Below are 25,833 nucleotides of genomic sequence, written 5' to 3'. Positions count from 1 at the left end.
CATTTATAATTTGAAACCACCTTTCAGTCATGAGAATCCTAATATGATGCATTGACCAAGTTTGGGCTGTTTCGAGTACCCCCTTTTCCAGGTAGAAGAGTGTCAACCAAACGAACTCAACTGTTCAATGCTTGTTTGCACCTGTGGTAGATCTTCAAAGCTTGCAGGCAGTAGAAAGTAGGAATAAAACAAAGAAGTGATCCTTTGAATCTCCGGGTAGCATGGAATAAAGTCACAAGTTCGTGCTAATATAGCTGGCTTTAATTGGCTTTTTAAATTGTCTCTCAGACATGAGCTTTGATCTAGCCCTTGAAGAGATCGGAAAATTTTCAGATTGACTCGACGCAAAATCAAGGCTAGTGATGCAATGTGTCCGCAGATCCTGTTCCTCGGTCGAAAGCCACAGATCGTAGTTTGGAAGAATCACTTCAGCTCGATTTCATCATCCCCTTGCGTAGTGGAACCGGAGATCCGCGTGGTGACCAGTGATGGCTCCGGACGGGCGAGTGGGTTATACTTGAGGCCATCTTCATAAATACAATATATTGGACCTGGCAAGAGAGGCGGTTCACGTCGCCGATCCTTGCCTTGTGCCTTGCTGTCGTCAGAAAATATAGGTCTTCCTCCTTTCTCTCATCTGCTTTCTTCAATTCTACTGTCGTCCTATGTGCAATGGAGTCTTCTCAGGAGAGGGTAGTTTTGAAATCGCCTCCTTCGCATGAACCCAGCAAGATTCACTCGGTCATTGTTGACTCGGATCTGGAATACACTTCGGATGGGAAATTGATCCGCTGGTCGGCTTCAAACACAAAACATCCCAGGGATTGGTCAACATCACGGAAGAGTTTTGATAGTAGTGTGATTATCTTCCTTGAATTATTTACGTAGGTCTTTCCTTCACAGAACAGAACAAGAAATGGCTGACAACCGTGCGACAGAACCGCAATCAGTACAGCTGGTGTATGGAGTTGGACAGTCATTGTCTAAGTCGAAGCTAATGCGCGATCTATAGAACACCACGGCCGATCACGCTGCAGAAGAGTTTGGTATAGGGCGAACATTCTCCATCTTTCTCTTCGTCTCGCTGTCAGTACTACGCTCATGAAATCACACAGTACCGAGATGCTTCTACTTCCAACGCAGCTATCTGATCAGGCAATGTATTGGTGGTATTATCTTTCTATCCTACTCCGCTCCTCTGGCCGTAAAGGGCTCTACTTATCATCAGCACTTTGTTATACCGCGTCTGCTGCATCGTTACGGGTGTCGTTCCACACATTGCCGAGGTTGTAGTGGGCCGTTACTTCTCGGACTTGTTGTTGGCCATTCCGACCATTCTTAAGGCGGGAGCATTGAAGAGCGAATATGCGCAAAGTCACCGGTATCAGCACACTCAGAGCGTTGAATCTCGATCACAACCTGTTCGATGGACTCGGTGCGAACGTGGCAGCGTCGATACTGGCAGCAGTAGCAACAGTATGCTGCATCGTTCCCCCAAACGGCCAGATGATCCGCGCAAGGAGTCAGTTTGCAAGGTATGGCTTGGAGGTATATCGTGAGAATGGTTTGGACGTAGACGAATATTGAGCTCTTGAGGTTTACTGGCTACGACTCATGGAAGCCCTCAATAGGTTGAGAAGCGACTCAATATAACCTCCACATTTTGGAAGTTTCTTTGTAAGAATCTGAAAAGCTCGCAATCGGGCATTGACTACATAAACAAGCCAACAAGGGTGTTAATGGCTTGCTTGGACATGTCAACAATCAATGATTCTCATGATTTGAACCATTGAATTAAATTCAACTAACATTCAACAAGGAGACAATATTTATCTCAAGCCACCTGAGCTGCTTGCATAGGCTATTTGAGAATTCGAGTCATCGTAACTATAGAATGCATCAAACTATGGATCCATACTCCAGGCAGCGGAATGGGAGCATATGCCTTAGGCACCAAGACGCCGTTACCTCCCCGAGTGCGCAGCTCCGCCTCCATCTCTAGTCCCTATTGCAATCAACTGGTATCGCTTAGCTGGGCTGTGACCAAAGTGGAACAAGCTCCTCCCATCAATCCGCCTCTCTTGTATCTCTCGACCTCGGCCTCGCACCGCCCGCGATCCTCCCCCCATCCCCGATCTCCCCGCTTCCCTCCACCACACCGATACCCAACACGTCTCCTGGCAACCAACAAGCTTCGCCGACACGGTCATTGCTTTCAACTTTGAATTGAGCGTCCCTTCTTAAGCCAATTACCCTCTCATCGTTTCGTCCTGAACTATAACCCACACAAAACCGTCACCATGTCGCAAATCAACTATCGCACCATCAACGTCGACCAGCTCGACCCGGAGTCGTCGGTCAACTTCCCTATGGAAACCCTCCTTCCCGCTACGCTGCCCCAGCCCGAGACTTCGGCCGATGCCGCCAACATCGCGAACCAGGTGCGCCAGCTGCTGCGCGGCGGTGACGCCGAGGGCGCACTCCGAACCGCTCTTGACACAGCGCCGCTGGGCGGCGACGACCGCGCCAAGGAGGTCCACCTCGCTACTGTGATTGAGGTGCTCCAGGGAATTCGACAGGGCGACATGGCCCGTGTCCTGGAGGGAGTCTGTGGCGCAGATGGCGGGGCAGAGCGGGCAGACTGCTTGATGAAGTATATGTATGTGTGGCCATTGATACTGCGTTTTTCATGCTCGTAAGAGTATGCGCTAACTCCGTCCAGCTACAAGGGAATGTCGGTCTCTTCCGGCCCCAGTGGTGCTAAGTCTTCTGCCAAGTCGGTCTCCCCGCAGAGTACCGGTGGCTTCTCGCAAATCCAGGGCCGCAACTTGGGCGAGGGTGGTGGTGGCCAGCAGATGAGCGTCTTGCTCAACTGGCACGAGAAGCTAGTGGAGTTGGCAGGGACTGGATCGATTGTGCGTGTCATGACGGACCGCCGGACGGTTTGAGTGGAAGCATCAAAACGAGTCTGTATGTTTTCATTTGCCGGTTTGGTAGAGGCTTAATTGCATTTCATACATTTCAATTTTTTTGAACAATCTTCCTCGTGTGTTGCTTTCAGCGTAATGTTACAATTGTGATACTATGACATTATGGTGGGCACTGTCTATGGCCCCCTTTTGTTTTGCCGCAGCGTTTTATGGCTTCTCGAAGTCTCCACCACCCAAGATATCTTTCAAGTTGACATCGCCACTTCCACGCTGTAACGGCTGCGGCTGGTCCTTGCCTTCCTTCCATCCGATCATATAGATCATCCGGAATGTTGCAGGGATTCCGGGAGCATCCTCCTCCATATGCAAAGACCGGTAAATAGCCTCGTTGGCTAGCAGTACCTCTCGCGACAAGGGACCAGCTTCTCGGTGCAAAATAGCATTGCTCTCGCCCATGGCCTGCAGATCTTGCATCAGAGCAAAGGTATCCGGGAATTCCACAACAATGTCCTCGACGTCGACCGTAAGCATTTTGAACCCAGCACGGTTCAAGAGACTTCCCACGTCCTTCACATCAGCCAGCGGCGAGACATGCGGTGACACTCCGCCACGGCGCTCCATATCAGCCAGCTGCAACGATCCACGCAGCTCAAAGAGAGTATCACCACCAAACATTGCAGCAATGAACGGGCTGTCGGGCTTGAGAATAGTGTTTACCTGGTTGAGCAACGCGGGGAGATCGTTTACCCAGTGAATAGAAAGTGACGAGAGCACAGCATCAAAGCTGTTCGGCTCGTACGGCAGAGACTCCAGATCCGGAATTACGTCGCGAGTGATATCAATTTCCTTATTGAACGGCAATTCCTCATCTCGGTGCAACAATGCGCGCGATGTTTCCACGCATGTCAATTTCGTAATGCGCTCTGCCAGCGGCGGAGTTATCACGCCCTCTGGTGCCGCCATGTCGAGGTTCGGTGTCGTCAGCGCCCGTGCAATGTTGCAGCTGTTCGCGCCAAGGTCGAGCACATTGGGGAATTTGCGTTTAATGTCCTGGTCGCAAGCCAAGATCGAGTTAGCGTCTGGCTTCTTTGTCCGCTCAGAGCCGCAGCCCTTGTTTCGTCGCTTTCCTTACCAGCAAACGCTCACATAACCTCATTGCAACCTCGTCCTTCAAATAATCGACCTTTCGGCTCTGCTCGACGTTTTGAGCGGCCCGGTCTTTTTGCATGTGCTTCGTCTTGCGGTTGAAGACCTCCAGCATGGGGTTGCCGGGCGTCTGGCTGGCGTACGTCCGCGCGGAGGCTGCGGCCAAGGAGCGCCGGGGAAGGTTGGCGCGAATTGTGTGTAGAGAAAAACATGGTAGCCGACATGTAGATTACTGTTGATTGAGTATGAAGTTTAAAAGGGCCTAGGCCATGTTGCGGTGGTGGTCTGTGGAGTTGAAGATGAAGCTGAGGTCGAGTCCCAAATTTTGTTCTGACGTCGATTGTTGATGCGGCACCTCCGCAGCTCTCTCTCCGCGAATCGCGCACTTTTTTTTCGCTGCTCTGGAAGTTGGGGACTAACACGGTTCACTGCCTCTGGGCTGCTCGGTGTGAGCTTCTGTGCGCTTTTAACACATTCTTGGAATGCAATAGAGCCATTGACCCAGTGAGACCCTGGTACGTCGTCGTGCAGCAACGTGGACTCGATCCCCGCGATAGGCGGTTTGCCATACAAAAAGCTGGAAGTCGGCTGTTTCTCTACGTACTGATTCTCATATCAAGTCAAAGCGAGTTGCTTCCTCGTCCTTTGTTACGCGTCGCCGCCAGAGCTTGTCCGCCCCTATCTCTCATCGCTGAAGTACCCGCCGACGTGAAGCATGATTTGAAGGAATGAACAAATGTTGCAACCAAGCGCTATTTCGTCATAAATACCTTTGCTGAAACACAATGTCGCGCCCATTTCCCTACACATATATCTCATGCCCCTGCGCCGACACTCCTGTGGCCGATCCGGCCAGGAAGCGGAGGTCGAGGGGCACACCGCAGAAATCACCGAGCCCGGAGCAGCCAAATGTCGATCATGAAAACAAGATATCCGAGGAGGAAATAAATGAAGACGAAGACGAAGAGGAAGAAGAAGAGGAGCAGACCTTTGATCCTCGGGCGCCGCGTTCCAATTTCTCGCTCTATCCTCCCGAACAGCTCCTATACTGCGAGGACTGCCACCAGATCAAATGTCCTCGATGCATAACGGAAGAGATTGTAAGCTGGTACTGTCCAAACTGTCTATTCGAGACCCCAAGCAGTATGGTTAGGAGTGACGGTAACCGGTACGTGCTCAAAGTCTCGGTTCCTCTAGAGAAGATAAGACATGCTAACATGCCTAATGTCCAGCTGTGGCCGAAACTGCTTCAATTGCCCAAGTTGCACAGCTCCTCTGGCTGTGAGCACAATTGAAAATGTTGCAGGAGCTGGTAGCCAACAAGGCCCCTGGGTGCTCTCCTGCGGCTATTGCATGTGGACAACACTCGACATAGGAATTAAGTTCGACAAGCCGACCAACATTCGCACCCAGCTACAAAAGATGACCGACGCCACTGCTATCCCTTCGTATGACCGATCAAGGCAGGACTCGCGTACTTTTGGGGATTTGAAGTCCCCTTTGTCAAGCTATGCATCTATCGACGAGCAATCCGCTTCTCGCGAGGGCAGTAAAGAGCAGCCGGCAACAAATGAAGATTCGACATCCACGCCGAATCTCGGTGCAGATGCTCGGTTCGCAGCCTTGAAGGCATTCTACCGTACACAGATCTCCGAGACATCAACGTCGCCCGGTGATCCTCTCGGCTCAGACCTTGGATTCTCATCGCCCGGAGCCCTAAACCGACTTATGTCTCTGTATGCCTCTTCGTCTCGTTTGTCAGCGCTCTACGGTGGCAGCAAGAAACAAAAATCCAAGCCCCCAGTCATGCGCGAAGCTCTTACATCCAGCGAGGGTCTCCGCATTGCTCCAGAAAATGGCGACGCCGACGTGATTCAGCGCCTCGCATCCCGCGAATGCGGCTGGGACGGCGTCGCATCAATCGAACAGCGTAAGGACCAATCTCCCGACGTTCGATTCACTGATGACTTGATCCCACTGCCATGTCTGCTTCGTACCAAGCGTGCCAAACGTTGCAAGACTTGCAAGCACATCCTCGTGAAGCCAGAGACCAAGCCACAGTCTACTCGCTTCCGTATCCGTCTCATTGCTCTCAGCTACATTCCTCTCCCAACACTACGCCCTCTTGCACTTCCATCATCTTCTTCTATGATGTCTGCTCCGGTACCAGACCTCAATTCATTGCCTCCTCTTCGCCCGATTCATGTTCTGCTCACATTGAAGAACCACATGTTCGATCCTGTGCGCATCACGCTTGCTACGCCGTCAGTCACTCCGGGTCGTGTGGCCAGCAAAGTTACTGTTCTTTCGCCCCAATTCGACATTGGTGCTAACAGCGACGTATGGGATGAAGCATTGCAGGGTGCCTCGGCTCCTGTGACTGGTGATCCAAAACTCGCGACTCTCCGCGGAGTGCCAGAGGCCGGTAAGGTCTGGGACAAAGGCCGCAATTGGACGACAGTTGTATTAGAGGTCGTCCCGGAACACTTCCTGGCTCTGAAGCCGAGGCAGGTAACGAGACAACAGTCGAGGATGGCACATTGAATACCCAGCAGGATGAGGATGTTCTAGAAATCCCGGTATTTGTGCACATGGAATGGGATGCGGAAGCCCAACTCGAGCAACAAAATCTCGGAAAGGCATCGAAGCCAGATGACTTGGTGGCTCGGGAACTAGCCTACTGGATGGTGTTGGGCGTGGGGAGAATCCAGGCTTCTTTGTAGATGTGCGGACTTTTTTGTCTTGTTGATAATTCCTTTTCCATACCCCGGAGTGTAGCTAGTGTGTGACACATACATCAATGCAGTGAATTGCCTTGACATCTGATTCCAAGCTTTGGCATCGACAACACTTCGAGTCGATGACCTGGTAATTAGCTATACCCTACGAGGACAGGACATAGGTCAAATCTTAAGATCAAGCCGCAACCGTGTACGACTACCTCCAAGACTACGGTGGAGCAATTGAAAGTCGGAATTGTTCAATTGGAATATTTATCACATATCCCATCCCATCCTCATTAGAGAAACACGGCCCGGATGGAATTTTAGCTCCGTCACACCCCGGAAATTGAAAACCGGAGGGCAAACCATGCACAAGTCAATGGAAGAAAGGGCCACATAACTCAAAAAGAAACCCGTGAATGCATTTTTTTGGTCTTTCACCCGTCATGCTCCTCGAATCTAGTGGAGTTTCAGACCTAGAAACAAGTAACCCATCATACCAAGACATCCTTCCCACCGCAACTAGCAACAACACGAGCACATATTTAGAACTCGGCGCCGCTCTGGGGGAACTCGAAAGCGACGTTACGGCCGGTCAAACGACGGTAGACCTCGCCGTAGGCATCGAGGCGGTGGTCAACACCACCCTTCTCCTTCTCGTCAAGAATGACCTTGAGGGTCTTGGAGCCATCCTCCTTGGTGCGGACGCGCTTGCCAACAATCTCGACGGGGTAGACGAGGTCAGCGAGGATAGCGTCGTGGACAGCAGTCAGAGTGCGGGAACGGGGGCGCTTCTGAGTCTGGGAGGTGCGCGAGTTGACGGAGCGCTTGGGGCGGGGCAGGATGCGGCGCTGAGCAACGAAGAGAACGTGGCGGTCGGAGAACTTCTTCTCAAGCTCGCGGGTCAGGCTGTTGGGGAGGGTTCACGTTAGTTCCCACTGTGTCCATCTTCTTCACCATGGAGTACCACTCAGTGGTCGACATCATAATTTTTGTCACTTACCGCTGCTGGATCTTGTGGAAGCCCTGGAGGAGGGGAACGGGGACGAAGACAACGATGGCCTTCTTGCCGTGGCCGACCTCAACCTATTGTGCGATGTTAGAAGTCCAGTCTCGAAAATGTTGTGCGCGAACGATATGCACGAAAATCCAAACTCCTGGAACCGACGCCGAGAAATTTTGTGCTGGTGATCCTGTCATCTTTCCAATTGCCTTCGCGCCATAATTGCGTCCTAGAGCAAATGTAGCATGGAATTGACAGAATTCCACAATTCCCACAAATATTCAATTTTCGGCCCGACAGCACCATTGCACACACAAAATTCCTGCGACTCCGATCCTGGGACATCGATATGCGAAGCGATTGTAATTCTTACCTCGCGGGCAGAGACGAACTGCAGAGGACGAAGGGAAGCCTTCAGGTCCTGGGTGTTGCTCTCGAGATCGAAGAGAGCGCCAGCGATGGCGGTCTCGAGCTCGGAGGGGCTCTGCCGGGAGGGGGAGTTGAGGGCAATCTTGTTGATGGCGGCCATGATTGCGACGGGGCGGATGTGCTGGTTACAGGTGTCGACAGAGGGAGGTCTACTCTCATCGAGCGATGGGAATTTGCTGTGGGATCCACAACTTCGCTTAGGGTGACGCTTGTTCCCGATTAGGCCTAGGGTGGCTTGCTGCTGATTAAGTGAGGGTTGTTGGATCAGGTGATCTATGTCACGAGACCACGTTGTCCCCGCATCTGATTGGTTCGAACATTTACATTTCTGTCTAGATACTTGGAGAAGGCAAGAGGGATATAGCACAGGCTGTATGTCTCCCTAGGGAGCAGCACAGAACGAAAAGAAACATAGAAGCACAGACGCCTTCACCCGTGGAGAATTGCAAGGTAGGTGAATTTCAGAACAGCCCGATCAACAAGCGCAGCCCTCCTTGGCCGTCGCAGCATTTCGCTCACCCAGATTTACCCGAGAGTCTTCTCCAGAGCGTCCGCCGAGAGCAGTCTGTCCAGATCCGGCAGCACCCCGGCCAGTCTTGAGGCTGCTCTCGGGAATGGCGTTGGCAATTGCTGTGAACACATCCACCACGTTGGTACCGGTCTTGGCACTAGTTTCAAAAAACAACAAGCTCTCCTCTTCCGCATAGCTGTTGGCTTCACGAGTGAACACCTTTCGGGCATCACCAGGGGTGGCGTCCTCGGCCACCTCATTGGTGGTCTCATCTCCTTCGGCACCAACAGACTCGGTAACAGGCTCAGGGGCCGCGGAGGCATCGCCACCGTCATTGGTCAAGTCCAGCTTGTTACCAACAAGTGCAATGACAATCCCGGGGCTTGCCTGGCGCTGCAGTTCAGCGACCCAGTGTTTTGCTTTAGTCAGCGACGAAGGCTTTGTGACATCGTAGACGACAAGGGCGGCTTGGGCATTGCGGTAGTACATAGGGGCGAGCGACGCAAATCTTTCTTGGCCGGCGGTATCCCAGATCTCAAACTTGATCGTGCGTGTTGGGAGGGTACATTTCTGTGTCAGGAAGGCCGCTGGACGATAACGTTAGCCGGTCACTCCGAAGCAGCATGATAGCCATGGATTGTGCCTTCTCTGACTGATGCGCCAGCGCTATACCATCACAGAGAGAACGATAGGCTAACATCGGCGCAGCTAGTCTCGCGCTCGGGGTTAATGCGGTCATTAGGGGAGTCTTACCGCCGATGGTGGGCTCCTTGTTCTCCTGAAAATCGTTGTTGACGAATCGAAGCACAAGCGACGACTGTAAGCGAAGAACAAAGTGTCAGCTATTGGTTGCTGCTTGACGGATTGAGAAGAAGCATACCTTGCCCACTGCAGCTTCACCCAGCAACACGAGCTTGACGCTGCTGCTCGGCTTGGGTGCGTTGGCGCCTGCTGAGTCGGACATGATTTGAGACAGAACGTTGAATGTGGCGATTATAGAGATCTCAGGTCAGGCAGTCGTGCAGAATGCGACGCCTGTCAAACGATCGGGCGATCAGGCAGAAGGCTGAGCTGGCAAATTCAGCTGTGACTTAGCGTTGAGACAGGGCCCGGTAGGTATGATTTATTTTGAAACACAGTGAATGTGCCTCTAGAGTTTGTGGGGTGAGAGGAACCTGTCGATGCTCTAAAGCGTGTTTGGAGGGACTTGCGGTTCTCAAGCGGAGGTCGATGATGATGGCGGTGTTCCGTACGCGGTTTAGCGCGGATAGGAGGTTCCGGCAGTCACGGGATTCGGTCTATGCAAGTATGATGTACGATTCCATGATGGAATTGCAGTTGGCTTTTTTCTATTCCTCTTTCGATGCCTGAGTTGTTCTATATGAAGTGGCTCGGTCGAACAAAAATATCAAAATCGCCAACATTTGGATATTGGAAAGTTGTTGACAAGCTATGTTGCGCCGATGTATATAAAACAAATTGGTAGGGTTTAGCAGAATGTCTGAATCTCGTTCCACCACCTTGAACATTGTAATGATCATAGAGCCGATCATATGACAATCAGGCAATTACCAATGATGAAAATGGGAATATTCCGCGATGTTTTCGCTCGGCATCTATCTTTGCCAATCATAGCAGTGTGACCGATAGGCAGTGTACATTAGGATTCAGCCTCAAATTGGTTCCAAGAGTACCGAAACCTACTGCGAAAGCTCTCGGCCAAGTTGAGCTCAGATGCAGGTCACAGAATTTCCCTTCCTTTTGCTCCAGAACGTTGTCGAGTTTATGTCCAATGTAGGTATATTCAACATTCCGGGGCATCCAATACATACTCAATATCCCTTTCAACTTTCTAGAAACTGTCAATCGAGGAGGCTCCAAAAGGCTCGACCAATCGAGAACACCTGATACATCACGCAATGAAGGCAGGTAAAGAGGATATCGCGCCCGTATCTTGATTATTGTGTCTCGAGTATAGCCAACAAACTCCAAGCAGAGGAAAGTCTGACTATCTCCAGAACCACCTTTTATCACGAACTGCATGTAACTACTTCGTCCTTCAGAGTGTCTCGCTTATATACTCATCGGTGATATACTCATGTGATGGGTAGGGTCGCAGTATTATGTATCCCTGGCCAAGTTACCCGATTGAGTCACCTGCAACCCGACGCTGAGCTTCAGTGGCTTTCGCTCAGCGGCTACTATGCAACATCAGGACACCCCTGATAGAGTCTATATCTACCATAGATGAGTTGATGATCTATCTCAAGCAGAATTAAGCAGCAAAATGCAACAGCAGCTTCCTGAGTTCACATGCTGACTTGACTCCATTCCAAGGATGCCTCTAGATCGACCTACACGCTACTCAATAACGATACACCCCGTCGAGCGTCGATCATGCCGGGAACTTTTACCAGACGGCCAATCGATATGTAGCATTTGAACGACAAAACCCATTGACAAACCGGTGCAAATTGAATAGAACGTCACGCATAATGTGGCATCGCAGCTCGAAAATGTAGTATTGCTCTGTTTCTTTGTTGAAGCAGGAGATTGTCTCTGAAGGTACAGAACTGAATCCTTCCTGGCATGTTTGAGGTTGTAAAGTAGCACTTGAGACGACGAAATCAACACTGGAAGCTGCTTAAAGCAAAAGTACGTCGTAGCCTAGGAAAGAAATTGCAGACCACAATGGACCTCGGCAACACTCGGATCTGTAGCGATTTCTTTTCTTTATATGGACCCACCATACAAATACAAGTTCCTACACTAGCGGTCATGAAAGAGTCTAGACCTTCCTTGCATTCGAAACAAGGTGCGACCCACCATGACATACTGCTCTATGGACCGGCCCTAGGAACTGGTTGGGGGCCGAGCAGGAGACTACATTATCGCGAACACCACGAAATATCATCCCAGGCGGTCAAGACTAGTGCCCAAAATGTATGCGCGATGATTTCGGGCGCCAGCGAGGCCTCGTTCAGGCTCCCGAGCGCTTTACCGAAGTATTGTTCAGGATAACCAAAAAATCGGACTGACAGTTCCTGGCTTGACGGTCATCAAGCAAATCTGCCCGACGATCAACGCTTCCCGCCCAGGACAGCTGTCAAAGCCCGGGAAACGTGAGAGTCGATGTGCCGGGCATGTACGATGCGCAGGGAAAGGCGGGAGGAGTCTAGACCGAGGAACAAAAACAGGAAAAATTGATAGGCGCTTACGATCAAGTTGCGCGAGAATTAACTATACAGACATCAATTTCAAATACACATACAGAAATGCAGCAGCCCAAGAAGAGAAACAGAATCAGCAAAACGTGCTATTGACCGTGAGGTCGAAGGTCTAGGTTCATCTGGTATCAACCCATGCATTCCCATGCAAAAATATCCGTCCCATCTATGCCTTTTAACGCCGTGGGAGTAGTAACGAAATATCAATAAACAAAAAGGAAAAGTCAACAAAGAATAAAGGCACTTTTGAGATGTCGGACAGTTAAGATATCGGAAAGTTGTGTCGGAAGTGAGGTATTAGGTGTGGCGGAGTCAAAGGAGGTTGAGGTTTTCCGAGGAGGCAAAGCAAGGATGCGAAGACAACGAAACCAAGTCGAAGAAAAAATAAATCGACGCTGAAAATCCGAAAACCGATGCAAGCAGCATGAATTAAAAGGGTATAATAAGGTCGCACAAAGCCAGTGGCGAATGAACAGCAGATATGACCGAAAGAAATCGAGAGTGACAAAGTAAATAGTGATACAGGTGTCTGCATTGGATAGTCAGTTTTGCTGCCCAATATGATGCGTGGCATAGGGACTCACCGAAAGAGAGTGAACTCCAAAAAAAAAAAACGTAGAAGGCATCAAACGCCAGCATCCATGGGCGCCAGATTGAATTCAAAGCATTACCGCTGAGCGGAAAAAATGTGAAGATGGGTATCTCGAAGGTTGTTCATTTCGGAGGCGGCGGGGGAGCGCCAGGCTTCTTAACGCCAGTCGTGTCGTAGGCGCCGCGGCCCATGTTAAAAGCAGAAAGATCTCGCAGAATCATGTTGAGATCTGCGGAGAGAATCATTGTCAGGCAATGTTGGGGAACAGTAGAAGGCGTTGCGACGTAGAAATGGGAAGGGTGCGAAAGCTGCAAATGTGGCGTGCAGGATGAGGAATGGTGATGGGACGAAGAACTCACGGTAAACACCACGAACGATTCTTATATAGGATTTTGAACTCAGGGAATCGCTTGTCAAACGAGCTCCCAATCCACCCCCCGAATCGCAAAAATTGAAAGAAACTGGAAACGGTTCTAGACGAAGACGGGCGGCGCAGACAGACGCAGGTGCAGTCGAGATCGGAAAAGACGATCCTTTTTAAAAGATGACCGCTGGAACAATGCGGGCGCCAGCAGATAGTAGGGCAGGAATGTGATGACACAGTACCCGACAATTGAGAATGGCAGGCGTTGTTGAAGATTGATGCAGACAGGTCGCTTGTTGCTTTTTATTTGCTTGCCCCCAAGAGATCGCGAATCGGATTATCCCCCAATAAGAATAAATTCAAGAAGACAAGCAGAAGGGTGGCTGCAGGATCACGGCCATAAAATCGCGATCTGAACCAAGAAAACGGCTTAGAAGGGATATGGAGCTTGGACGGCAAGGGAGGCCCTGGAAAGGAGAAGTGCCGCGGAACTGTGGCCCGGTAGATCCGGTTGTAAATCAACGAACGTATCGCAAGGGAGAAAGGGAGAAGACAGGGCGGCAGGTAGGGAGGTTGAAAGTAGGGCGGGCGCTGTCAAGTATGTCCCGAAGAGAGTTAAATAAATAACGAAGAGAAGCACAAGGGGGGAGATGATTGCGTAGATATAGGATGCTCTAAACTGGCTTATGGCAAAATCGTCTAAGAATGATCTTCCTTCTTCCTTTTGGTTTTTTTCTTTTCTTTTCTTTTTTGGGAACAATACATCAATAAATCATAAATTACAAGAAAAAGACAACCCTTTTCTGAAAATTTTGATTTTTTGATTTTTTGATTTATTTTTTGATTTATTTTTTTAAAATTTAAATTAAATGCATTTTAGAAAAGAACCATAAGCTTGTGGAGGGTTCCATATTTCTTTGTTTAGCAGAGCGGCTCTCCCGTTCCTGGTCCCGGGGAACAGGAACGCGACTGCAGCGCCCCCTTTCTGCGTTTCTCCAACGTCTAGCTAAAGTAGTGTTGCAGTAGCGCCAGGTAGATCGGGGCTGATTTTTGCTATCAATCAAATCCAAACTATGATCGGTCACAAGTCGATCTTGGATGCATCGGACCCCTTGAAAAGAAATCCAAAAGTACCATGCAGTACCGAATCAATCAGATGAACGAGGAAGGAAAAAAGAACGCAAAGACATGAGCCGGACAGAGCTCTCCACTTGTGGAAGCTAGGAACCGAATCTCCGGCCATTGTGCATGGGTGGAGCAGGGGAAGACAGAAAAACAGCCGCAGGAACAGAAAACGGATCCATCCGAACTAGACTTTACGATAGACATACGACTCGCGTGGTCGGGCTCCATCGGACAAGATGGATCACTTCCTAACTGGAAGAGTACTAGCAACCCGAGGAGAGTTGGAAACTAGTCCTCTCAACCCTAATGCCAGGGGTCAATTATACCGAGAAACAGACTGGCAAGAAAAGAACCCCTGTAGCGCTGACATATGATGCCTAGGTACGAGGTATCACGTTCACCCCCTGGCCAACCTAACAGCTATGTATTTCCTATCGACAAGGTAATCAAGACCAAACATTCGGTCTCTCACGCGGCCCTCCGTGCAATGAACACATATCTGCCCCGTCAAGCCACGATTCGCTTCCCAACACTTTGACTGGGAAAGTCTCGGGAAGCGTGTCGTAGGCGCTCCTAACCAGGCACCTTGTTCCTCTTCCCGTCACCAGTCGAATCAAAAAGCCAATCGTTGGCTACCAAAGTATCACGCCCGAACCCCTACCTTTGTCTCAAGACTTGAGAGTCTCATTAGTCCTCCGGGGGAAGCGCCGTCCTCCAACCGATCGATTACCAGTTGGGGGTGAAAAAGGGAAGGATCCATCATAGGGGGTGGACCCCGGGGCGCGACACAGGCTCCATCGTTACGGAGCACAAGTCGATCGAATTATGAGGGCGCAAAGGAATCCACTTTGGGTCTCGGTTACGTATGAACATTCTTTCAGTCTTCTAGCCTTTCTAGTCCCCTTCGTCTCTACCGCGGCCCTGGGTCCTTGGGGTTTGGGTATTGAGTATGTAACGATACATTTTCCCTATGGAAACATTCTGGACGACTTCTTTCTCCGTCCAGGTACGGGAAATGTAGAAAACATGGTTTCCCCCCCCCGGCTCCACCCCCATATCCCCTATTAAGGGTACCACATTTGCGTCAGCGCGCAATATTCGCCACACTGGAGCCGCCAGATACCGTTTCTCAATCCCGGCCACTCAGTCAGGTGGTAGGGGACGTGTCGCTTCGTCCTGATACAATTCTTAACGGGGGGGTTCATAAGCCTGGTTTCAGTCATTCCTCCGAAAAGGTGGCGTTTTAAAAATGATGTAGAGTAGATGTGATAGAGGGTTCCAATGGCCAAGTTGTCTCATAGCAATCTGGACTGGTGATCTACCGCGGAATGCATTCCGGGCCGTTAGCGAGATCGAGACACGGCTGGTGATGCCACGGGGGGACCTAGGTCAAAGAGACTATGATGATTCCCGTGTGGTGTCATCCACACTCCAGTCCATGGAAGGTCGGATGGGAATTGATGATGATCCTTTGGTGGGCCGCACGCGGTTGGAAGGACCCATTCTCTGGATCCCTCTACGGTATTTTCGATGCGCTAGAACTGTCCCGATACTGTACGGTACGGCCTCGGGAACCTTTCAGGGAAAAGGAGGGAAGGTTTACTTTTAGAGTAGCGAGCTTCCTTTTCCTTCCCCTGGTGGACCCGGCAACACTTCCATGGAATTACTTCGGGAAGACCCCCGTTCTCCATAATTACAGCTAGAATAGTGCTAGAAACGGGAAAGAAGGTAGTTGGAAGGGCCCTTGGTCTGCTTGCTCCAGTCCGGTCTCCGGCCTCCTGCTCCGTTTCCCCGTTGAGCACCCTGTTCAGGAAGCTGGGAACCATTTCGGGAGAAAGCAGAATTTTCATAAGGTCCAAACGGTGATCCAGGGCGCTGGTACTGGCTGAACATCTCTATTCGCCACAACGGGTTCCTGAGACCTGTCTCCAGACTTCGGCTCGATGCATTAGTTCTCAAACAAGGTTTCGATTGCATGAACTGCTCTCCTAGCTCAATAGCCGAGCTGACGCTTCAAAGCTTGCCAGCCTTCCAATTTTCCACCTATTCCAGGTACCAGCTGATTGCCTAGGAATAGCAGTTCGTAGAGCTACGTTGAATGCCCGGTGGATGGATACATCGTCCACCGTGCTCATGCTGCAGTGCGCCTACAAAGTGGCGCTTGCAGGGACAGGGGCCCTACGGAGCGGAAAGGTGAAGCCGCATTGGCATCGCATCAATTGCAGCGCGATAACGCGGGACAGGGGGTGAATAGTGCTTTGTTTGACGACAGCCGATCGATGTGTCACTCCCTCAAACTTGTGGCGGCCGTTTTTCTCATTGTCTGAAGGGATCTGCCCGCGGGATCTGCCCGGTCCATTTCCCGTCTTTGCAAGTCATCTGAACATACCAATCCAATCGGTGGCGGACTAGGGCTGCGCGGAAGCGAAGCCGGGCGATCTTGGTGGAAATCTCCTAGAAATCAGGTTGCCGTAAAGAGTAGCATTCTGGAACAAGTGGGAGCGTCCACATAGGTCTGGAGCGTATTCCGCCTGTACTCCGTACTCCGCTGGATACTGGACTGCACTCACCCGGGACTCTGGATCCCATCAATGATCCACGATGCATACAGTCTAGAGCTCTTTCCGGCCGTTCTTTGCTAAGCTCCCATCCCTAGGCTCTGGGCTCTAGTTTCTAGTTTCAAGGCCAAGGTTCTCCTGCTGAGATCGTCGGAAAGCCGCACGGCGATACCCGTGAAGCAAAATCCTCGTGATGGACCAGCCGGATAGCATCCTTCAAGTGGATATGATCCATTTTTGCAAGTGACAGCCTCAATTCAATACGTACCAGGTGGGGGAGGGGGGATGAGCCGAATACAGTAAGAAAATAATAAGGACATAAGAATATTGAAAAACAAAAAAAAAAAAGGGAAAAAGGAGAAAATAAAAACACCATAGAGATGACGATCGCCGCTCCACGGCCCCAACGCCCATAATGTCGGGCTCGATCCTCCCTCTTTTCCCCCCTGCTGGGTCAACCGCCCCAGAGTTAGTGAGTGAATGAGATGCACATCGTGCAGCTCAGTGTGCGCCGAGGATGGACCCAAGTGACGCTCACATGGATGCACGGGGGAGGGAAGCTATGGACAGATCGAACCATACAGAGTACAATGAAAATACCACCACTGACCCACCACATCTCTTGGAACCCGACGGGTTCTCTCCTGGAATTCCGCAGCCAGTGGAGCACCTATGGCTAATGTTTCCAGCACCACTAGTGCCCGCAAAGTGGAGAGCTCCCAAGTGCCTCCCGACAAAGTGCGAGGTTGGGAAAAGTACTTCGCCCCTGGACCCCCGATCGAGATTTTTGACTGGCGCACTTGACTCGGTCTGGAACACTGCACCATGACACACTGACTGCTCCATGCAAAAGCACGACACTCTGCAGTGTCGATCCCTGCGACCTTGTTGACCCCTTGTTGACTGGTGACAGGCTGCGCTGCGTTGATCCTACTGCATCATGCACTGCCTTATTGTCCTCCGTGCAGACCAAGATGCACAGAGAAATATGTCGAGCGTTTCTCGGCGCACATTTTAGAGGTAGAGAGGCCTATCAATTCTGCAGATCCAACCCATGACCGATGGATCCTCAGTCATCTTCACAGAGCCCGGGCGATCGTCCCTCCCGATCGTGACCCGGCGATTTGCAACCCCTTCCCGCATCTTGCGTGATCCTAGGGAGTTATCCCACCCCTGGGGAATCGGGGAAGGGTATCAACTTCCCCCCCGAATGCAGGCTGGCGAGCCCGGGTACCTGGTCAAGGTGATGCATCACACCCATACCTGATCTTGTTCTACCCAGCCACCGAATGAGAGAACCCACGGACTTCTCTCCCGACAGCCTGGATCTTCACACGGGGCTGAAGTCGGATTGCATTGGTATGCAGGGACCTGTCTTTCTTCTTGGAATGACAAAGGTACACAGACCTCGCTCGATGGCAATCGGCGCGTTCCTGGCAACAAACTCAATCGAGAGATATCTTGACAGGTCCGAGCCCGAAGCTACAAGTCAAAACCACTCATTGTTGTCACGGGCCTAGATCAATCTGAACTTGTCACATCTGATTTAGGAATTCTGGCTGAAGCTATGTGATCCTATTGACCCTATTACTGTATGTATGTAGGCTGTCCAACCACTTGACTCCTCCCCGGGAAATCAAGACTGCTTGCGAATGCAGTGGTATGCCATCTCGAACTGCGAGACGAGTATTAGTGAATGTGTGTCTGCAGCACCTGTTAGTGACTCACCTGTTCATTCGTCTGGCAGATCAGCACCCGGGGCCCCTTGCCGGCGCCCTTGGAGATATCCTTCACGACCTCCTCATCTTCCGGCCCCTTGTCGTTGGCTTCCGAGTTGATTGCGACGCCCAGACTCTTGCATTTCTCGGAGAGTGTGCGGCGTAACAGTGCACTCTTTTCCCCGATACCACCGGCGAAAACGAGCGCGTCGACCTCCCCGCCAAGCTTGACGTAGTAATTTCCAATGTACCCCAGAATGCGATCGACGAAGATATCGAAAGCAAGCTTGTGCGCCTCGGAAGGAGGGCTCTCTACTGCGATTTCCGCAAAATCAGTAGTTCCGGTCAGTGCCTTCCAACCCGATTTCTTGTTCAGAATCTCTTCGGCCTAAATCATTGCAAACCCAATATTAGTACTGAGAACCCCGCAAGGGGCTAGATGTAATCACCGTGCTGATATGCATCTCCTTTGTAGAAGTGGGGCTTAACTTCCCCGCATCGCTGGTATAATGGAAGACCAAACTGTGGTTCACGGGCACAATTAGCTTCCCCAGCACGAGACTATGGAGCAATGCGACTCACGAGGGATCGATATCGCCGCTACGGGTCGCGCCCGGCAATCCTGCGAGGGGAGTAAGACCCATTCTGATAATCTTCCATTAGTGCCCGCTTTGATGCTACGAAGGGGGCCGGAGCTCACGAGGTGTCGATCGATTTCCCCTCTTTGATCGCACATATGGAGGCCCCGCTTCCGATGTGCATCACGATCAAATTGGTTTTCTCCTTGGGCTTCTGTAGGAAGTCTGCGACGGAGCGGAGTACAAACGAGTAGCTGATTCCGTGGAACCCATATTTACGTAGTCCGTTTGCTTTGGCGACTTTCTGGTCGATGGGGTATGTTCGCACATAATCTGGCAATGTGTGGTGGAAGGCGGAGTCGAAGAAGGTAACGCTGGGCACGCTGGGGAGCTCTTCGCGACAGAGGCGGATGATTTCCAGGGCTGAGAAGTTGTGACTAGACCGGTCAGAAAAATGATTAGCTTGGTGTCACACAATGCGAGGCGCGGAAAAAGAACATACAGCGGCGCCAGGTCTTCCAATGCCTCCAGATGGTGCATGGTATCGTCGTTGATCTCTACCGAATCTTGGTAATCGCCGCCGTGAACGACCCGGTGGCAGATGTACGCCAGATCGCTCTCACTAGCGACCTCGGATAGCTCGGGATCATGGAAGCAGCGCTTCAGTAGGTATTTGAAGGCATCTTGAGGCGTGCTCAGCTTCTCCTGCAGCTTCTCCTTGTGCGTGGTAGAGCCAGTGCGCTGGTATTTGAGAGCGGGCGGGGGCGCCGTGATACCAGAGATCTGCGCATCGGCGATAGCTTTGGGTGGGTTCTCGAAGGTATAAAAAGTGATCTTCACGGACGAAGATCCGGCGTTCACAGCGAGCACGGTTTTTGCCATGGCTGTGTAGAATGTTATTTGAGAAGATTTTGAAGGCGTTGCACTGAGTGCTGTCGCAAAAGATGCTGATTCTAGTGGGGAAGACTAGTTGATCTGGTTTCCGGTTGCTGATGAGTGATGTCAAGTGGGCAGGGTTGTGACGTCGCCGAAAGGAACAGGGCGGACCAAATAGCCCTGCTATGGTAAGATCTATGGCATGACCTTTATTTTCTCCGCCGCATCCGACCAAATATTTTCAATTATCCACATTCTGCTAAAAGTGATCGCCTCGTACGACTATTCCGTGCAAGACTTGCGCTTATCTCCCGCTCCATAGCTCCACCCGTTCATCGCAATCATGCCTGGAGAAGTCATCGACCGGCCTAATCCGCAGCCATTGCCGTCGCGTTTACCAGATTATGTGGAGAATTTGCAAATTAAACTCGAGCATGAGACGCTCGATCAAATCTCCTGCGATGCCTTGTTCAAGTTTCGCCGGGCGGCGTGCTATATCGCGGCAGGTAAGTAGACTTGACGATCAGAATACTTAGAGCATAAGTACTCATTTCTATATAGCAATGATTTTCCTCAACGATAACACACTCCTGAAAAGAGAACTTACATTCGATGATATTAAACCTCGGCTGCTCGGTGAGCTCGACCTTGTATAGTCTTCAACAAAATTTCGCTACGTGCTAATAAGGCCTCTCTCTGCAGGTCACTGGGGAACATGCCCTGGTCTCGTTATGGTGTACTCTCACCTGAACTATCTCATTCGGAAGAGAAATCTTGATATGCTCTTTGTTGTTGGTCCGGGACACGGAGCACCGGCAATTTTGGCAGCGTTGTGGCTGGAGGGGTCACTGGAGAAGTTCTACCCGCAGTATTCTCGTGATCGCGAAGGTCTTCACCGGCTTATTTCGACGTTCAGCACGACAGCTGGCCTTCCTAGGTTAGTTCCTAAGAATTTATTGATTGTTTATAGAAGCTGACAACTTCTCTCAGCCATATCAATGCTGAAACCCCCGGATCCATTCACGAGGGTGGAGAGCTAGGCTATGCATTGGCCGTGTCCTTCGGCGCGGTCATGGACAATCCCGATCTGATTGTTCCTTGTGTCATTGGAGATGGAGAAGCCGAATCTGGTCCCACTGCTGCGTAGGTCCCTTGGAAATTTTTCTTTCAAATGCCGTTCTGACTGTGAGCAGCTCATGGCATGCAATCAAGTACATCGATCCCAAAGAGTCCGGTGCGGTTCTTCCGATTCTTCACCTCAATGGTTTCAAGATCAGCGAGCGCACTATCTTCGGCTGCATGGACAACAAGGAGTTAGTAGCACTTTTCAGCGGATATGGCTACCAGGTCCGGTTCGTGGAGAATTTGGATGATATCGATACAGATCTTCATTTTTCCATGGTATGGGCTGTGGAGGAGATTCATAAGATTCAGCGGGCCGCTCGTCTTGGGAAACCAATTTTGAAACCTCGTTGGCCACTGCTGATATTGCGAACACCAAAGGTAGGTCTATCGACCAGAAGTCGGCATAGATGACACTCACAATATTCTTAGGGATGGTCCGGTCCGAAGGAGCTCAATGGCCAAATCATTGAAGGGTCCTTCCATTCCCATCAAGTACCTTGCCCAAGGCCAAGAAAGATAAGCAGCAGTTGAGCCTTCTGCAGCAATGGCTCGCGGGTTATAAGCCCGAGGAACTTTTTACGGAAGGCGGCGATATTATTGACGAGATTAAGTCGGTTATTCCAGTGGAGGACGCGAAGAAGTTGGGCCAGCGCATTGAAGCCTACAACAGCTATGTCGCACCTCAAATGCCGGACTGGAAGCAGTTCTGTGCGAAGAAAGGCACAGAACAAAGTGCAATGAAGGTAAATGGCCAGCTGATCAATGCTGTCTTCGTGGAAAACCCGCACACCGTGCGGTTGTTTTCTCCGGATGAACTGGAAAGTAACAAACTCGACGCCGTCTTCAAAGACACCAACCGCAACTTCCAGTGGGATGAATTCGCCAATGCGCGCGGTGGTCGTGTAATTGAGGTGTTGAGCGAACACATGTGTCAGGGTTTCATGCAGGGGTACACTCTGACTGGACGGACGGCCATTTTCCCATCCTATGAGAGCTTCCTGGGCATTATTCACACGATGATGGTGCAGTATTCTAAGTTCATCAAGATGGTAAGTCTAGCTCTCAGTTCACTCACTTTTGCTCATGCACTAATCTTGCTTTCAGGCACTCGAGACCAGTTGGCACGGCCCTGTTAGCAGCATCAACTACATCGAGACCAGCACCTGGACCCGCCAGGAGCACAATGGCTTCTCCCACCAGAACCCATCTTTCATTGGCTCCGTGCTCAAGCTCAAGCCCACCGCCGCTCGTGTCTACTTGCCACCTGATGCCAACACTTTCTTGACCACACTCCACCATTGTCTGAAGTCGAAGAACTATATCAATCTTATGGTCGGCTCCAAGCAGCCGACTCCCGTGTATCTGACACCAGAAGAAGCCGAGAATCACTGCAGGGCGGGTGCATCGGTCTGGAAATTTTGCAGCACGGACGATGGTTTGGACCCCGATGTGGTCCTGGTTGGTATTGGCGTCGAGGTCATGTTCGAAGTTGTCCAAGCTGCGGCGATCCTGAAAGAGCGAGCGCCATCTCTGCGCGTCCGCGTGGTGAACGTGACCGACTTGATGATCCTCGAGAACGAAGGCCGCCACCCGCACGCACTGTCCACTGAAGGTTTCAACGATCTCTTTACGGCAGATAGACCCATTCACTTCAATTATCATGGCTATCCAACTGAGCTGCAAGGCTTGCTGTTCGGTCGACCGCGTCTTGATCGTGTTTCGATCGCCGGGTACGTGGAAGAGGGCAGCACTACCACGCCCTTTAATATGATGCTTGTCAATCGGGTTTCACGCTATCATGTTGCCCAGGCGGCAGTTGGTGGGGGAGCCAAACGGAATGAAAAGGTCCGGGCTCACCACCAAGAACTGTTTGCCGAGTTCGAGCAAAAGATTGGTGAGACGAGAAAGTACATCATCGAGCATCTCGAAGGTGAGTGCAGCCGTATTTTCCCCGTCCTGACTTGTGTGCAGTGCTGACTGGCTTGTAGATCCTGCTGGCACATATGACACGCCCACTAATCTTGCAAATGCTGCCTAGAATGATGAACGCAAGAGTGAAGTGCTGGGTCAAGACTGATGAAATTTGGATAGATGGGTTGTCGCGCGCAATTGCCGTTATTCATATGAGCGGAGCCGCTATTGCGTTCACTAGATGCCAATAAAAAAGACTCTCTAGACTTTTCGACTTTGACGCCGTCAGCACATTGCAAAATCACATCAAGAAATGAGCGGATATTCAACGGGCCCACTGAACGCCGTCTGCCAATGTCAAACTCTGGCGCGCATAGTAAGTCTGCCGTAGAAAATCCACACTCTGATGGATAGCAGATCGCATTCAGTCCTAGAGAATTCTGCAACTTTGGTACCTGAGATTATTCATAGTCCTGGGGGACGTCTGCATGGACCGGATGGTGGCCTACCATCTCGGATACACATATCCACTATTGCAAGTGGACAGCAGAACTTGAAATTTTTCACACCACGTCCTCAGGTCACCAATGGACAGCATTTGAATGGACATGAAACCCCAAACCTTTCATCTTTGTCACCAGAGGTAGCTCACGAAATCTGCAAAAGTATAGAAAACCCGCGAACCTTCCTGTTACCCCAAGGTCTGCGTTCCAAGTTCAAGTCCGGAAGCCCCGCAAGTGAAAGCTTTGGGCCAAGGCTAGGAGCGCACCACGGTTCCAGATGTGCCTGACTCGTGCAATCGGCTACTTTCCAGCCCTGAGCCTCATGTACCAGCGGTTGGCTACAAGCCATGAGTTGTGTTTCGAAAGTGACTTCTTAGCGGTGTGCCCGTGAAACCTGCTCCACACGGGCATTTGAGTGCAGACGTATTCCAGATGCGAAGCCCAGGTGACTGGAAGACAACAACAACGATTCTAGAGGCCTACTGTCTTATAAGAAAACCATCTACCCAAACCCCAATTTTCCAGTAATGTGATCTATGCAAGGCTACGGGAAACAGCGCCGGATCGGACATGGCGAGAAGACATAAAAGTCCGCCAAGTGACAAGAGGCCAAGCACACGCCCAGAGTCTCGGAGGAGCTAAACCCGAACAGGAGGATCTTGCGAGGTTTCCTGCTTTGCGAACACCGCGGACGTCTCTGTCAGCCCGAATCCCTATTAAGATCGGACCAATGTCGGGGCCTGGCTTTGATGTCATCTTGTCTCTTGAGGTTTTCTTTACAATAGTCTGGTGCTCCACTGTCTCGCAACCCCCACTTTGTTCAAATTTTCCCGTTCCGTAATCCACTATCTTCTTTGCTAAACCCGTTGACGCCGAACGGGTCGATATGAACTCGCGGATGCGTCGGGATTGGTTGTCCCGAAGACACAAGTCCTCAAACCTTGCGAGTCAAATAGTCGTGGCCCCCAGAGCTCGCAAGCCCTTCTAGAACGGTGGGGAGCTTCGTGTTGCTCAGCCATGAATCCTTCAAACTTTTATATACATCGCCGTTAAAAGATCAGCCTCTTGTGCCTATTGCCCATTTACCATCCCGCAATTCGGAAGCCTGGCTGGTGCGGAATTCTTTTGTTTGTCAACTTCCTGAATCCCCGATCCCGTGCCTATCATCTTGTCCAAACAGCCCGTCATTCGTTCGCCGGATATAATCTTGCCATTCAGTTGCTTTTTTTAATCGCCTCCCTACACCTGGCTATACTACCTCTTCTTTTCTTTTTTTTTTTTCCTTTTTTACCCCAAATAATTATACACCCTGCAGGAGCGGAGCTTCGTCTGATTCCCCCCAAGCTCAGCATGGATAAGCAAGAGTTGCTGGTTGGCTGCCATGCCCTAATCCCTGGGGTCGGCACTTCATACGGATACGTTCCAACCCTTGGAGCCGGCATTGCTTACCTCGTCCTCTTCGGTCTCTCGATGATATTACACATCATCCAAATGTGCTGGAAGCGGACCTGGTGGACCAGTGTTTTCGCTGTTGGATGTCTCGTGGAAGTTATTGGATGGGCTGGCCGAACCTGGTCATCAGAATGCCCGTATAACTCAACGGCCTTCCTAATGCAGATTTCTACCCTGATCATTGGTAAGTTGCTTTAACTTGAGCTTGAGCTTGAGCTTTCAGAAGAACGATGACTGAGTAGAGTCATGCTAACATCTTCTTTAGCGCCCACCTTCTTCACAGCAGGAATCTATGTCCTCCTGGGTCAGTTCATCCAATTGTTGGGCCGTGAATCATCCATCCTGAAACCAAGTCTGTACCTCTGGATTTTCGTCACCTGCGATATCGTCTCGCTAGTCATTCAGGCAATCGGCGGTGGATTGGCATCCGGAGAAGCCACCAAAATCGGCGGCAACACCGCCCCCGGCACACACATCATGGTCGCGGGAATCGTTTTCCAACTCTTCTCCGTTACCATCTTTGTCCTCTGTGCCGCCGATTTCATTCGTCGGTCGTTGCGCCATAGGCTTCTTCAACAACTGACCGGATCAGTTGTGCCTTTGCTCGGCGCCATGATCCTCTCCGTGATATGCATCTATATTCGGAGTATCTACCGTACCATCGAGTTATCGCAGGGCTGGTCCGGATACTTGATCACTCACGAGAGCTACTTCATCGCTTTGGATGGAGCCATGATGACGGTTGCTGTGGCGGTCTTCAATGTTGTCCATCCTGGTTGGCTTCTGCCTGGCCACAACAAGGCTAATACGTTGAAGTCTGAGGTTTCTGGAGACAAGCTTGAGATGACCCGCGCTTCAGAGTCTTGAGTTAATCTCCATCTCTTCATTCGTGTACCTTTTTTGTTGTCTCCCATGCGGGTACCATTGTAGATAGTATCGCGTGGAGGAGGGGGGCAAGACTATCTTGAAACTTTAGCGATAATGATCATAGAAGGTGATTTCATGCATGCATATCAAGTGAGCGTATTATCCCGTAATGATCGTGGAGGATGATCCGATGAG

At 50.8% G+C, this 25,833-nt stretch overlaps 8 protein-coding genes across 8 annotated transcripts; 4 read left to right on the top strand and 4 right to left on the bottom strand.

Annotated features, from left to right (window-relative positions):
• Positions 1 to 2,300: 2,300 nt before the first annotated feature.
• N7477_000473 (actin-related protein 2/3 complex subunit 5 family protein) lies at positions 2,301 to 2,948 on the top strand (the record flags this gene model as incomplete). Its single annotated transcript, XM_056962136.1, has 2 exons — positions 2,301 to 2,659; positions 2,723 to 2,948. 2 exons carry the CDS (start codon positions 2,301 to 2,303, stop codon positions 2,946 to 2,948), a joined length of 585 nt encoding a protein of 194 aa, XP_056827139.1.
• A 189-nt stretch (positions 2,949 to 3,137) lies between these two features.
• N7477_000472 (uncharacterized protein) lies at positions 3,138 to 4,191 on the bottom strand (the record flags this gene model as incomplete). The annotated part of the gene is made up of 2 exons (XM_056962135.1): positions 3,138 to 4,016; positions 4,063 to 4,191. The coding sequence occupies 2 exons, from the start codon at positions 4,189 to 4,191 to the stop codon at positions 3,138 to 3,140; spliced, it is 1,008 nt and encodes a 335-aa protein (XP_056827138.1).
• A 670-nt stretch (positions 4,192 to 4,861) lies between these two features.
• Positions 4,862 to 6,799, top strand: N7477_000471 (putative dynactin Arp1 p62 subunit RO2; the record flags this gene model as incomplete). The annotated part of the gene is made up of 3 exons (XM_056962134.1): positions 4,862 to 5,244; positions 5,309 to 6,501; positions 6,549 to 6,799. 3 exons carry the CDS (start codon positions 4,862 to 4,864, stop codon positions 6,797 to 6,799), a joined length of 1,827 nt encoding a protein of 608 aa, XP_056827137.1.
• A 545-nt stretch (positions 6,800 to 7,344) lies between these two features.
• N7477_000470 (40S ribosomal protein eS7) lies at positions 7,345 to 8,331 on the bottom strand (the record flags this gene model as incomplete). Its single annotated transcript, XM_056962133.1, has 3 exons — positions 7,345 to 7,708; positions 7,803 to 7,885; positions 8,176 to 8,331. The coding sequence occupies 3 exons, from the start codon at positions 8,329 to 8,331 to the stop codon at positions 7,345 to 7,347; spliced, it is 603 nt and encodes a 200-aa protein (XP_056827136.1).
• A 375-nt stretch (positions 8,332 to 8,706) lies between these two features.
• On the bottom strand, positions 8,707 to 9,706 carry N7477_000469 (Rab family GTPase; the record flags this gene model as incomplete). Its single annotated transcript, XM_056962132.1, has 3 exons — positions 8,707 to 9,329; positions 9,496 to 9,559; positions 9,623 to 9,706. 3 exons carry the CDS (start codon positions 9,704 to 9,706, stop codon positions 8,707 to 8,709), a joined length of 771 nt encoding a protein of 256 aa, XP_056827135.1.
• An 8,538-nt stretch (positions 9,707 to 18,244) lies between these two features.
• N7477_000468 (uncharacterized protein) lies at positions 18,245 to 19,786 on the bottom strand (the record flags this gene model as incomplete). Its single annotated transcript, XM_056962131.1, has 6 exons — positions 18,245 to 18,283; positions 18,337 to 18,714; positions 18,776 to 18,848; positions 18,909 to 18,971; positions 19,027 to 19,341; positions 19,407 to 19,786. 6 exons carry the CDS (start codon positions 19,784 to 19,786, stop codon positions 18,245 to 18,247), a joined length of 1,248 nt encoding a protein of 415 aa, XP_056827134.1.
• Positions 19,787 to 20,123: 337 nt separating this feature from the next.
• Positions 20,124 to 22,943, top strand: N7477_000467 (putative phosphoketolase; the record flags this gene model as incomplete). Its single annotated transcript, XM_056962130.1, is given in 9 exon segments — positions 20,124 to 20,286; positions 20,342 to 20,416; positions 20,483 to 20,717; positions 20,771 to 20,923; positions 20,974 to 21,283; positions 21,335 to 21,397; positions 21,412 to 21,954; positions 22,010 to 22,835; positions 22,894 to 22,943. The coding sequence occupies 9 exon segments, from the start codon at positions 20,124 to 20,126 to the stop codon at positions 22,941 to 22,943; spliced, it is 2,418 nt and encodes an 805-aa protein (XP_056827133.1).
• Positions 22,944 to 24,669: 1,726 nt separating this feature from the next.
• Positions 24,670 to 25,638, top strand: N7477_000466 (RTA1 domain-containing protein; the record flags this gene model as incomplete). Its single annotated transcript, XM_056962129.1, has 2 exons — positions 24,670 to 24,955; positions 25,037 to 25,638. The coding sequence occupies 2 exons, from the start codon at positions 24,670 to 24,672 to the stop codon at positions 25,636 to 25,638; spliced, it is 888 nt and encodes a 295-aa protein (XP_056827132.1).
• Between the last annotated feature and the right edge of the window lie 195 nt (positions 25,639 to 25,833).

This window comes from Penicillium maclennaniae (genome assembly GCF_028827695.1).
Source record: "Penicillium maclennaniae strain IBT 15551 chromosome Unknown utg000001l:1.0-3280838.0:1.0-3283122.0, whole genome shotgun sequence".
Taxonomy (NCBI): Eukaryota; Fungi; Ascomycota; class Eurotiomycetes; order Eurotiales; family Aspergillaceae; genus Penicillium; species Penicillium maclennaniae.
The sequence above is the reverse complement of the archived record's forward strand: the minus strand, read 5'-3'. Positions and strand labels throughout refer to the sequence as shown.